The sequence below is a fragment of the Alligator sinensis genome, unplaced genomic scaffold, assembly GCF_000455745.1.
Source record: "Alligator sinensis unplaced genomic scaffold, ASM45574v1 scaffold335_1, whole genome shotgun sequence".
Classification (NCBI taxonomy): Eukaryota; Metazoa; Chordata; order Crocodylia; family Alligatoridae; genus Alligator; species Alligator sinensis.
In genome coordinates, this window is record NW_005842354.1 from 942,103 (window position 1) to 954,944 (window position 12,842).

Here is a 12,842-nt window from a genome sequence, read left to right on the forward strand (position 1 = left end):
ACACCAGACTGTGCAGTAAGTGGCACTGCAAATGTGTTTGCAGCATCACATACTGCACAACCGTGCTCATTTGAATATGCCCTAGAAGTCCACTACACATTTATCCAACTATTAGGTTTTTATTAGTATTTTCTGTTACCCCTCACAATTGACTTAACTAAGCTCATTGATTCAAAAGATGTTGCAACCAACTTTAAAATGATCTCAAACATCTGAATATGAAGACATTCCATTTTAGTTTGCATTAAAAAAAATCCACATAAAAAGCAAAATTTTTTTTCAAAATTGGACTGCCACACTGAATAGGGAGGACGACTACATGAATAAATTCATCAGACATATGTATGACATACCTCATATTTTGTAGGAACTGACAGGCTTATGCTGGACTATCCCCTTGCCAATAGCTCTTATTAATCATATGAAGGGTGGTGGTTGTTGTTGTTGCTGCTACTTAAATACCTTTCATTTATTTCCTGAATGTGGAGATTTTAAGGCAGGACGGTACAATTGTGATAGAAGCATAGCGATAATCTATTTTCAACTTCTGCATATCACAGACCATAAATGTTACCCAGTACTTCCGAAAAAAGTAAGGCTTTCAATAGCAGACATAATACCTTATGATGCTTGCACATGGAATGCTTTTCCTTAAAATAAATGTAACAACTCCAGGACATCTACTTTTATAAAAACAGACAACCACCATAAAAAACATTTTCCATATTTTTATATATAATGCCATAGTAGATCCGATTTACATACCACAGGTTCCCAGCCAAGTAATAATTTGGCTTTCCTGATGTCCGGCTTTCTTTTTTGAGGGTCATCTTGTGCTTCTGAGAGAAACTGGATTTCACTTCCACTGCCTGTCAAATAAAATCCTGAGTGTTTACCATAGATTCAGCTGATACATTTTCCAGTTGTGAAGAGGTCCCTCTAAAGCCTATCCAGGTTATTCCCAGTTTTTCCCCAAGTGCCTCAAGCCTTGCTTTTATGTGAGGAGTAAACAATTATGACTGAGATCTTCTAAATGACTATATGCTTTAGGCAAGTCCATAACATCCCACGCTATATTAAGGTATAAGGGAGTATATTTGGGTATGAAACACTTAAAAATTATGGCCAGATTAAAACAGATCCGTCTGTTAGTAAGCAGCGAATCCTGGCAAATGGAGATACAGTATATCCTTGGTTATCCAAACTCCTTTGGAAAGCACCTACCAAAAAACCATTCAGATCATTTAAATTGATCCAATAAGTGAAACTGTGGCATTGTGTGTGAAAATATTCATGCTTACACAGGAAGCATAATGTTAGACCATACCAAGTTGAATAGTACAGATATTAAATAGAATAAAACTTAAAATGGTTACATAGTACCAACAGTTAAAAGTTACTATATCAAACTTAAGAGTAGAAAGCTTTAAAAGAGATGCTTATTACACAATTCCAACATCTTCAAGTTAATAAAACAATGCTTCTATTTAGATAACCAAGGGTTTGAAAACTGAGGAAGATACCATATAGTTTATTTAGCTTAGTGACATTGTATTTTTTTTTGTCACGAGGAAACCACATTCAAGACTTAGGTCAAGTCCTTTCTTCTCCAAATCTCATAGGCTTTGATAAGAGTCTGTAAAAACATCCCATTCAACAGCAGAAATAGGAAACAGAGGCACAGCTTGCCATATGTTCTCCAGCATCCTCTCTGACCAAGTCAGTCAGGACTGGCTTTGGAGTGAATTGCATCAAGCCCTCAATGGGTAGGTTGGAGAAATGAAAGGAGAAAAAAAAAGACCGCTACAAGATGAGGCCTTTGAGACTGGTGGGAAAAATGTACACGGAGAAAAATGCCAGGAAGGACCATAGCTAAAAACCCAAGAAGCATTTCACCTGATAATGTACTTTACTGACCTACATTCTTTTTCCTGTAAACTTTTCTGAATAAATGCATTTATGTGGCAGGAAGTTTGTGCATGGTTCCTACACTGAATTTAAACCACAAGTCATAATATGTATCCTTCCTGCGGCCTGTAATCATCTTACACTTTCTCTTTCTTAAAAGATAAGTCTCATGTACAGTAAAACACAGTTTACCTGGGCTGGGGGTCTGACCAAATAGATTACAGTATACAGGACTAGCTGGTAATTCCCTCTTTAGGTGTTGCCTTTCTAGTATCTATATAACCTTTACCAGCCATACAGAGAATGGGGGGCATTTTTGGAAGGGGGGGGGGTGCACTACCAAAGAAAAGTACCCAGCCTCTTCTCCCTTGAACTAAATATAGGATACAGCAAGGAAAAACAGAACAGACTCTTCATTTGCATCCATCAGCTTGTATACGCAGATTACTAGAATGTGATACACTGCCACATAAAAAAATAAGTTATTCATTCAGTAAAGGAAATACTGAGTGAAGTATAATTGAAACCTGAACCAAATTCAAAATCCTTTACCTGACTAATATTTAATTACAGCAAACATAGACAACTGCATGCCCTTGATAAAACTGCTGTTAAGAAATCCAAAGAAATGAATTCAATTAGCCTTATTACACATACTCTAATCAAGTAATTATCAACTGATAAGAAGTCTGTGACCTTCACTCAAGAATCACTTATCATACTCACCAACAAGTTTTTTAATTAACTGCGCAAATTCTAGGATAGTGTGTTCTTCTGGGTTCCCCTAGGAATATAACAGGATAATGGTTAAAGGAGTAATTAAAAAGCATCTTAAAATGCTCATTTGTGACAGACCAAACAAAGCTAACAGGATTATAACCAAGTAAATAAAAGACCTAAATGAAAGGACACTACATCTCAATTCCATTTTGAAATAGCCACTTACCACCACCAAAACTGTCTGATAATAATAATAATAATAATAAAAAAAACAAAAAAAAAAAACAAAACAAAAAAAAACAAAAACAAAAAAAAACAAAAAAAAACCTTACCCTACACACCATTTGCATTCACAATTTATGAATACAATTGTATAATTATCTGATTCTCCAGATCTTTTTAAACCGAATACAAGTATGCAGCATATTTATAAACAAACAAAAAATGATCATCTAGGATGGGATTTAAAAAAAAACATTCATTAGCTTAACCCTGGCTCCTAATAGTCAAGAGGAACAATAGTCTGAAAAATACAACATCTTGCTGAATGGGGAAGTTTAGTGTACAAACTATAGGCAGAAACCAAACCAAAACATCTACTTACTCAAAACAGGTGAAATACTTTGTTTTTTCTTTACTTTTTTTATATTATTGGTCCGCAGATGACAGTTGTACCAAGTTAACAACTATATATTAAATAATCAAAAGGTGTTGATCTTGCAAGAGACATGCACAAGCAGGCCCCTATACATAATGCTTCAATGAAATCAAGGATGCAGTCCATTGGAATGGGAAAATAAAAAAACTAGTTAATCAATCAGTTAATTAATCAGCCTCCATGTAGCTCAGTGCAAGATCAAGGCAATGGACTTCAGCAAAGCACTTAAGTATGTACTTTATGTCCTTAAGACACCTGATTTCAACGTTCAGCAACCTGAGGGTTTGCTGAAAATCGGGGCTAAAAATATATTAAGACTGTTTCTAAATTATACTCAGCATCTGGAACCCAACATTTTAACTTTAACTCCTCCAATCCTGCCCCCAAGCCAAAGCACTCAGTGTGCAACAGCAATAAATGCTTTATTTTTGCATATACCCATTTCATATCCCACTGTCTATAACAAATCTCATCATCTTCCAAATATCTATTAATTCCCACTATCAGCACATCAACAGAAGCTTGTTTTCCCCTCCTGCTTTCTTTCAAAGAGGGTTCAAAGGCACCAGCTCTTCATAACTCTAAAACTTCTCACCTCTCCAGGTCTTGTATATCAACCCCAGGTTGTACATTTATTGAGGTACAGATTTAACACAACAGATCGAGACAAAACTTGCAGAGTGGTTGAGAAACATATTTAAAATAATTTGCAAACATGAGACTAGCAAACAAATGTCTTGCAGTGCTGAATAACTAACTGGTGATAGTGGGCCCACAAGAAAAATGAAAGGTTTTAAAGGTCCTCCTCCTACTTTTACTTTCCAAGCAAGTGGGTACAAACAAATGGGACACAGCAAGCTTGTTTTTATGCAACAGTATAAAAGTCTAATACTGTTTTACAAAAACAGTACAAGACTTCTACACAATCCCAACCCCCTCAGACCAAAGCCAATGAGAAGCATTTTCTATGCATTGAAACTAGAGCATTTCAGTATTCTATTTACTCTGCCTTCCTCTTCTAATAGTTAGTCTATTGAACAAAAAGTAAAATACTTTGAAATTCAAAATATATGGCAAGATTCTATCATTCAAGTCAGTGTTAAGATCTGGGATACAAGGGCCTGAAGAATACCTTGCAAAATCTCTTATTTGTAAAGCTGAATCTACTGTTTGTGCATGACAAAGTACTCTTATTACATTTAATTCTTGTAAAAAACAACTTTGATGACAAGGAAGAAAAAGGAAGAAAGGTAGACTATTGCAGAATAAATGTGGAATGACAGAACTGTATACTCACCAAGTTGACAGGACTGCTGACATTGCTATTCATTAAGGCCACCAACCCATTCACAAGATCACTGCAAAAAAAGGAAAGAACAGATTGAATACATATCCATTTCTCTAGGAACAGAGACAAGTTTTATTCCAAAAAGAGATACACAGCCCCTTCACAACCTCACTGAAACAGCTCAGTTAGACAACAAATGAAGAAATCAATATAGAGCATGTTAATCAAATTAGTTCTCTGACATTGCAGTGGGAAAGACACTGGTGATGTCCGTCTGCCTTCCTTTTAATTTGTGGCATGCTATAGAGTAAGGGTGCTCAACCCCTAGCCCATGGGCCAGGTCTTGACCCGGTGCCTTGTCATCTGGCCCATGGGGCTCCCCATGGTAGCGTACAGAGCTACAGCCACCTGGCACACAGGGAGGTGCAGGGCCCCAGAGCCTCATCCTGGCATGCAAGGTCCAATGGAAATAGCATGAGCCTGAGAGCCCAATCCTCACAAGTGAGGCTGGTCAGAGGTGGCAGGGCCCTAGAGCCTGATCCCTGCATGCAGGGCTGTGTGGAAGCAGTATGGCACCCTGCTGCCCTGATCCTAGTGCACAGAGCCTGGCAAAGGTAGCACAGGGCCCTGATCGCAGCATGCAGGGCCAGGTAGAGATAGCACAAAACCTAGGGCTCCAATCTCTGCATAGGGGGCCAGGCATGGGGTCTGGGGCCCTAATCCCTGTATGGGGGGGAGGGGGGGTGCTGAGCAGGGGCAGTATGGGTTCCTGAGGGCCTGATCTTCACATGCAGGACTGGGTGGAGGTGGCCAAGGGTCCTGAGGCCTCAATGCCAGCACACCAGGTCAGATAGAGGGAGCATGATCCAGATCTGAGTATGCGAGTCTAATCCAGGGGCACAGGATCCAATTTAGCCTGTGACCTGGCCCTACCCACACTATTTATCTGGCCTGCAGGGCCAAAAGGTTGAACATTACTGATGTAGAGTGCTTTAGGTTTTGTTTTCATGAAGTGGTCTCTGGCTGTGAAGTGTGAACAACTGGAGTACATTTCTAGAACTCTTTGGATAAACAGACATCAGTGACCCTAAGGGGCTCCTGGGGCCCAAGAGGTTTACCTGCTATATGTATTACAGTTGGAAGTCCACACTACATATCAACTAGGAACTCAATGGCTGGCTAGTTCTACATTTAGCAAGTACCCTGGTACTTGACATTTACTGAGCTGAATGTTAGTTTTAAAAGGATAAATAGCTGCATCAAAAGCATTTATTTCAGGGAGATACAGACAGCATGTTCCTCTACAGACATGTGGAGGGGGACAACCCCCCCCAAGGGATTCTGAAGTACTGAAAAACAATTAGTATTTTATTATTTTCCTTGACATCCAAGCTTCATACTCATTTAGGAGCCATTATGTCAGATGCACTGCAATATACTGCTCCATGGAGCAGTAGGCACATTTCTACCAGAATGGTTTCTTAAAGCAAGACAAATCCATGGAGGACAGGTCCATTAATAGCTATTCAAACAGAAGAGTCGGGGATTAATTCTGACATACCTTCCCTGACATCCAGCATCATTGGTTTAGGGATGACAAGAGATGGATTAGTTTAAATATACCCTGTTCATATATTCTCCCACTAAAGCATCTACTACTGCAGACACAAGATAGTGGCCTGGGTGGACCACTGGTCTGACAAAGTATGACACTGCTTATGCTCTTATGAGAAACAACAATTCTGTGCCACACAAATGCTCATCTCCCTTCTGCACAGTCACGGCACAAGGCTTCACTGTCCAGGACCCTATTCAAGAGATCATCTAGTCAAAATCCCTTCTCAGGGCAGGAACGCCCCTGTTTAAACCATTCCAGACAACTGGCAGAATTTGAAAACATGTAGAGTGATATTAGGTGGAAAAGGGACTCAGTGTTCCATATTCAGAATGTTATTAGAAATTTCTTCAGTCCTTGAAAGTCTTCTACACATACTTACCTTGAAGTCCTCATTGAAAAAAAAAAATGGGACAGCTATCAGTACTGAAAATAATGTACGTGTATATAGTTATGTATGTGTTTTTACATGCATAAATCTGTGCAGTCCTGATGCCTGAGTCACTAAATAATCCAAAGTATGATAGAAGGAACCCCAAACCCCCAAGGGAATTCTACTATGTGTTATTGCTACCACAGAGTTGTGTCAACAAATGTGAAAAATGCTACCATGTTATGCAAACAAATAATAAAAGAATCAGCATTTTTTAAATTAAAAACAAACCATTGGAACATCTATTCACTGTGTCATGCAATTAAGAACTCCTGAGTTCTTAGAACAGAGGTCTGAAGCAAGGTTTAAAATAGAACTGCGTGTGAATTGAAGCTGTACTTGTTCTAGTTGCACTTAACATGGAAATTGGGAATAAAAACTTCAGAAGGTCATTGCTCTAATCTCTCTCCCAAGAAAGAAGTCTGATAACTAACATACTCTGATCTTGCATATACTAGGGATTTTTAGTCAATGCAAACCATCATTCCCCAGGGTATACATATTCACAAAATTGCAAGGTGCTGTTTCCCTTGAACTAGGAACACTGCATCTGAACTAGGGGCTTGCTCCACTGGGGTAAGAACATCTGTGGCAAAAAACTAAATGCACACAAAGCCTCAACCTAGATCTGACAGTAGTGGATAACATGCTACCAATGGACACCAGGTGGCAGCAGTGCATTAGGATACAAGAACAAGTCAAGCCACTAAAGCTGCAACAATCCTGAGAAATGAAACAGAACATGCCTTTTTCCAGTGAGGAGGAACTCAAATAACTACAGACTATTTATGTGATACAACCCTCCTCCTTTTAAAAAGTATGGTTTACATTTTGGAATGCTTTATTTTCAACATAAAAAAAATAAGTTAACCAGGCACACCTTTCCCATTTTGCTTCATGTTACATAGAGCAGATCTAGCCTTAAGGATGTTGGGCTATGCAAGTAAATGTTAAATAGTGGAAATAAACCTTACCTGACATACTGAAATGCTCTAGTTTGAGTTCCGGGGCCATAGACCTAAAAAAACAGAAGTTATAGGACAATGAAAAAAGAGGGTGCATCTTCAGCAGACAGCCATGCCCACTGGAGGCCCAAATACGGGACACAGGACCAAGACTAGCGTTGCCTAGTGGCAGCTCATCTTGCAGAAGGCTCATCTCCTCCTCTTCCTCTCCCCTGTCCTTCCCCCAGCAATGACACTAAGTCATAGAAGCCAGCCTTAGAAGGTGGTAGATGGTAAATCTGTACCTTTCAGATTAACCAAAGTAGATATTTTTATATAAAAATAATCAAAATACCTACTTTGGTTTTACACACACACACACAAAATGAAATTGCCCGTAGCTGCCACCCACTGCCCCACAGTGCCGCCATTCCGCCTCTGTGCACCACCCCCAAAACCTGTGTCTCCCCCCACCCCAATCTGGCCCCGTGCGCATCCCCACCCCGGCTGTTCCACATTGCGCTGCCGTTGCCACCTCCAAGGAGTAGGGCCAGGAGGGGGGCCCGTGCGGCCGGCCTTGCCCCCGCACTCCAGCCCTCAGTCCCCACTGTCATGGCGGTGCTCCCTTTTCAAATCAGCTGGCCCCACTCCTGTCTGCTGAGTGAAATGGGGCAAAGCCAGCACCGCTGGCCTCACCCCCCTGCCTCCAAGGAGCAGGGCAGGTGGGGGGGGGAGGGGGGAGGCAAGGCCAGTGCTGCTGGCCTCGCTCCCCTTACTCCAGCCCCTCAGTCCCTGCTGTCATGGCGGTGCTCTGCTGTGTGTAGCCATCTGTGCAGAGCACTCTGATTAGTTGCCAAGACAACCAGCCAGAGTGCAAATAAAGCGTTATGGACAGACAGACAAAGGTTTTTATTATATTAGATATTATACGCATGTGTTTGTATAGAATACATATATATGTATTTTATACAATACATATATAGTAGAAGCTTTCATGACATAATCTACTTTGATTATTCTACATGGCCATGTCAGTAAGCTAGAACATGTGAAAGGATCACCTCACACTTGACATAACTATGCTGGCAAAATTCTGGTGTATATAAGACCTATAAAAAAGTAGAGTAAAGCTGCCAAATGTTGCTAGTAATTAGCTCCAGGGAAAAATGCAAACCTTGCCAAGTCTTCTATATTTCTGAGACCAAACCCTTTCTTGCAATCTACAAAGTAAACTCATCCAGATATTTTTCACTTGTCTTGACTACCACCCTTCGTCCTGTCAGGACCTTCAATCACCCGCCACTGTAGAGCCTCTTCACTTCATACATGTTGCAGCTGTTTAAGTCATCTTCTCTGCCTGATCACATCACTTAACTGTCCAAGTCCATACACTTACTGCACTCCCCAGTCCATCACCACATCAAGCTTAAGATTCTTGTGAAGAAGCTTCTAAACCCTAGAGTTCTGCGTCCTCCTGCTTACACACCCATGTCTCACTGCACCAGTTATGTAAGTGAGGGTGGGTGGCCAGGGCAGCAGCCTAAGGCACTAGGAGAGTGGGAGGAGAGGGGGTGGGAATAACCACTTTTGCACCTGTCTGCTAGCCATGCGCCAGGAACAGAGCTGCCCACCTACACAGCTACACTATATGGTCCTGTTCCCAACCAGCAATGATGTCAGAGATCCAGTGCCTTGCTCCCCTGTACTCATTTTCCACAGCGCTCCAATGCACATAGATAGCCTTCCTGACCCCTGGGCTTTCTTTTTAAACTAGTTACTTCCCACACATAAGAAAGGTCTTAATCACATAAAACAATACTATAGCAACTTGCCTTTTAAAACGTTAGCTGCTTTACAGCCATTAGTATGTTGGTGGGTCAAGAGCTCTTGGAAGAGATATTGCTAGAGAACAGGTGACGCAGTCAAAGAATAATGATAAATGCATGTAGTTAAAAGCATGAGCAGTGTCAGGTCTGTGAAACATTGTTACATATGATTTACTCAACCATGAATTTGAGGTCTTAGCTGCCACCATTGAATCCATTCATCAACACCCAGTAATAGAACCTCTTGCTGATCCCCCATCCTTCAAACAAGTCTGGTGTGCCATAATTCAGACCAAAAACAATAAGGTGCCAGGCACAGATGGCATCTCTGCAGAGGTCTTCAAAGCACAGCACTAGCACAAAAACTTCACCACCTTCTCATCAAAATATGGGTTAACAAGGAAGCTCCACCTGACTTACAAAATTACAACATTGTGGCTATATTCAAGGAAGGGGACAAGTCAGTGTGTGGGAACTATTGAGGTATTGTCCCTCTTCTCCATTGCTGGAAAGATTCTTACTTGCGTCCTTCCAAATCACCTCCTCCCTTTTGCCGAAGATGTCCTTTAAGAATCTCAGTGTGGCTTTAGACCATCTCGGGGTACCACCAACATGACTTTTGTTACATGACAGATCCAGAAATGTAGAGAGCAACACCAGGAGCTGTTTATGGCATTTATTGACCTAACCAAGGCCTTTGACTCCATCAATAGTGAAGCCTTATGGAAGGTGCTGGCTAGGTTTAGTTGTTGACTGAAGTTCATCAGTGTCCTCAGGCTACTCCATGATGGGATGACTGCTACAGTCCTTTGAAATGGATCAGAGACAGACTCATTTACCATCCATACTAGTGCCATGTGCCATTGCCCCAACCCTTTTTTCCATCTATCTTGTGGTAATTTTGATTCTCATCTGTGACAGCTTTGCTCCCAGAACTGGGGTCGAGTATCGAATGGATGGTCAGCTTTTCAATCTGCGGTGACTTCACAGCAAAACAAAAGCTACTAAGACTGGAATCACTGACCTTCAGTACACTGACAACTGTGTAATCCTCACACACACAGACTGATTTGCAGTCCACCCTTGATCTATTCTCAGGTGCCCATCATACCCTGAGACTCTTCCTTAGCATTGGGAAGACCAAGGTGCTCCATCAGCCTGCCCCAGCACAAGTTGCCCCCTCCCTCCACAAATTACTATTGGTGGAGAATCCCTGAAAAACATCAAGCATGTCCCATACCTTGGCAGTCACCTCTCCCAGTCAGTCTTGATGTAGAAATCAAACATAGGATTAATCTCCCAAAGCAAGTCCTCTTCTCTCAACTTAGTCACGGTAAGAGGACCCGTGGAGGACAGAGGAAGCATTACAAAGACACCCTGAAAGCACATCTTAAGAAAGGTGGCATCAACCCTACAAATTGGGAAGTACTGGCTGGTAACAGGTCTCAATGGCGCTGCACCATACATCAAGCTACAACCCATTTCAAAGTGAACTGTTTTGCTCAGGAAGCCAAGAAATGGCAGAGGAGGAAGGAAAGCGCATAACATCCCGGCCAAGGGTTGTGATCCACCCAAGGCATCCCTTGTCTTATCTGTGGAAAAAAAAAATTGCAGAGCATGGATTGGACTCCTAAACCACCTTAAAACTCGTTGGTAATCCCCTGCCTTGGTAGACATCATCCTTGTTTTGAGGGATAGCTGATGATGATGATTTAGAGAACAAGACAGACCCCCTTTACTTCGGAAAAGAAGTGCACTAAGTGGAAACAGATAAGAAAAATATTTAAGTCTTTATCTAAATGATTCATTTAACACCATATGGAAATACACTCTCTCATAGTTCTGTCTTCCATCTAGCAATAACTTTTCATACAAGATGTATTTGATAGCTCCACTTACGCATTGAGTCTGTAGTGTTTCAAAGCTGCGGGTAGATTTGTCTAGCTACTAAAATCCTTAATGGAACACATTTTGTAAACACTGGTATTATCTGTATTCACTGTGGCACGTTTAATAATGCTACAGTAATACACAAAGTCACTATGTCGTGTCTTGGCTAAATTAGAGGTATATATAATACCTACCTGGAAGAAAAAGCATGAGAGCAAAGAATAAAAAATTAAGGCCCCCTCTGCACTTTACATGTATTAATTGGTTAATTGCACAATTACCTAGAGACTGGCTACAAGTGCAAAGTAGCTATCACAGGACAATAAAACCTCCAACCAGCTATAAAGTTAGACCTAAAAGATGTGTACTAACTTTACAGCTGGTTGCTATCAAGCTTTAAATTTGTACATGCCCTAGCAGCAGAAGGCAAGGAGCATGTTCCATTGAGGAAGGACGACAGGCCAGGCCTCCCCAAGGTGGGAAGGATCGAGATGACTAACACCAAGAAGAAGCATTGGGTGGTGGTAATTGGAGACTCCCTTCTATGGGGGGACAGAGGGATCCACCTGCTGACCTGGCCTGTTGTCTTGGGAAGTCCAGTGCTTGCCCGAAGCCCAGATCCAAGATGTCACAGAAGGATTACCGAGACTCATCTGGCCCCCATGCTGCTCCATCTGGCCCTCTGACTACTACCCCATGTGGGCACCAATAGTACTACCATGGAAGACCCTGAGCAGATCAGAAGTGACTACAGGGCTCTGGGTACAAGGGTGAAAGGGATGGGCAGGATCTCTTTGATCCTTCCAGTGAAAGGAAAGGGTGCATCCTGCAGAACAATGCCTGGCTGCGCAGGTGGTGCTGCCAGCAGGGCTTTGGCTTCTTTGACCATGGGATGATGTTCCAAGAAAGATTGCTGGGAAGAGATGGGATCCACCTGATGAGGAGACAGAAAAGCATCTTTGCAGATACACTCACTAACCTAATGAGGTGGGATTTAAACTAGTTCACCAGGGGATGGAGACCAAAGCCCTGAGGTAAGTAGGGAAGTGGGTGACCTGGAGAAACAGTAAGCAGGAGGGGGCAGCAGGGGAGGTGTTCTCATTCTTCCTGAGAAATCGGGGCAATTGACTAGTTAACTAAGGTGTCTATACATGAAAGCACAGAGCCTGGGAAACAAGCTGGAAGGACTGGAAGTCCTCACACAGTCTCAGAACTCTGACATAATTGGAATAACAGACTTGATGGGATAACTCGCATGACTGGAGCACTGTCATGGATGGGTACAAACTGTTCAAGAAGGACAGGCAGGGGAGAAGAGGAGAAGGAGCTGCACTGTAGGTAAAAGAGCCATATGATTGCTCAGAGCTCCAGTATGAAACTGGAGATAGGCCTGTTGAGTGCAACAAGGGTGATGTTGTGGTGGGGGGTCTACTATAGACCACAAGGCGAGCAGGAAGTGGTGGATGAGGCTTTCTTCAAAATCACAGGACCTGGTTCTCATGGGGGACTTCAGTCACCCTGACATCTGCTGGGGGGGGGGGGGGGGGGGAGCAAGCGCGG

General features: G+C 42.0%; 1 protein-coding gene across 4 annotated transcripts in view; it reads right to left on the bottom strand.

Annotated features, from left to right (window-relative positions):
- Positions 1–12,842, bottom strand: part of UXS1 (UDP-glucuronate decarboxylase 1) — a 103,670-nt gene that overhangs the window by 4,769 nt on the left and 86,059 nt on the right. For all 4 annotated transcript variants that reach the window (XM_006029068.1, XM_006029067.1, XM_014522452.2 and 1 more), the window contains 4 exons: positions 7,597–7,640; positions 4,584–4,644; positions 2,635–2,692; positions 766–869 (listed from right to left, as the gene is read on the bottom strand). In XM_006029068.1, the coding sequence (XP_006029130.1) occupies positions 766–869; positions 2,635–2,692; positions 4,584–4,644; positions 7,597–7,640 (267 nt within the window). The remainder of the gene's footprint in view (positions 1–765; positions 870–2,634; positions 2,693–4,583; positions 4,645–7,596; positions 7,641–12,842) is intronic.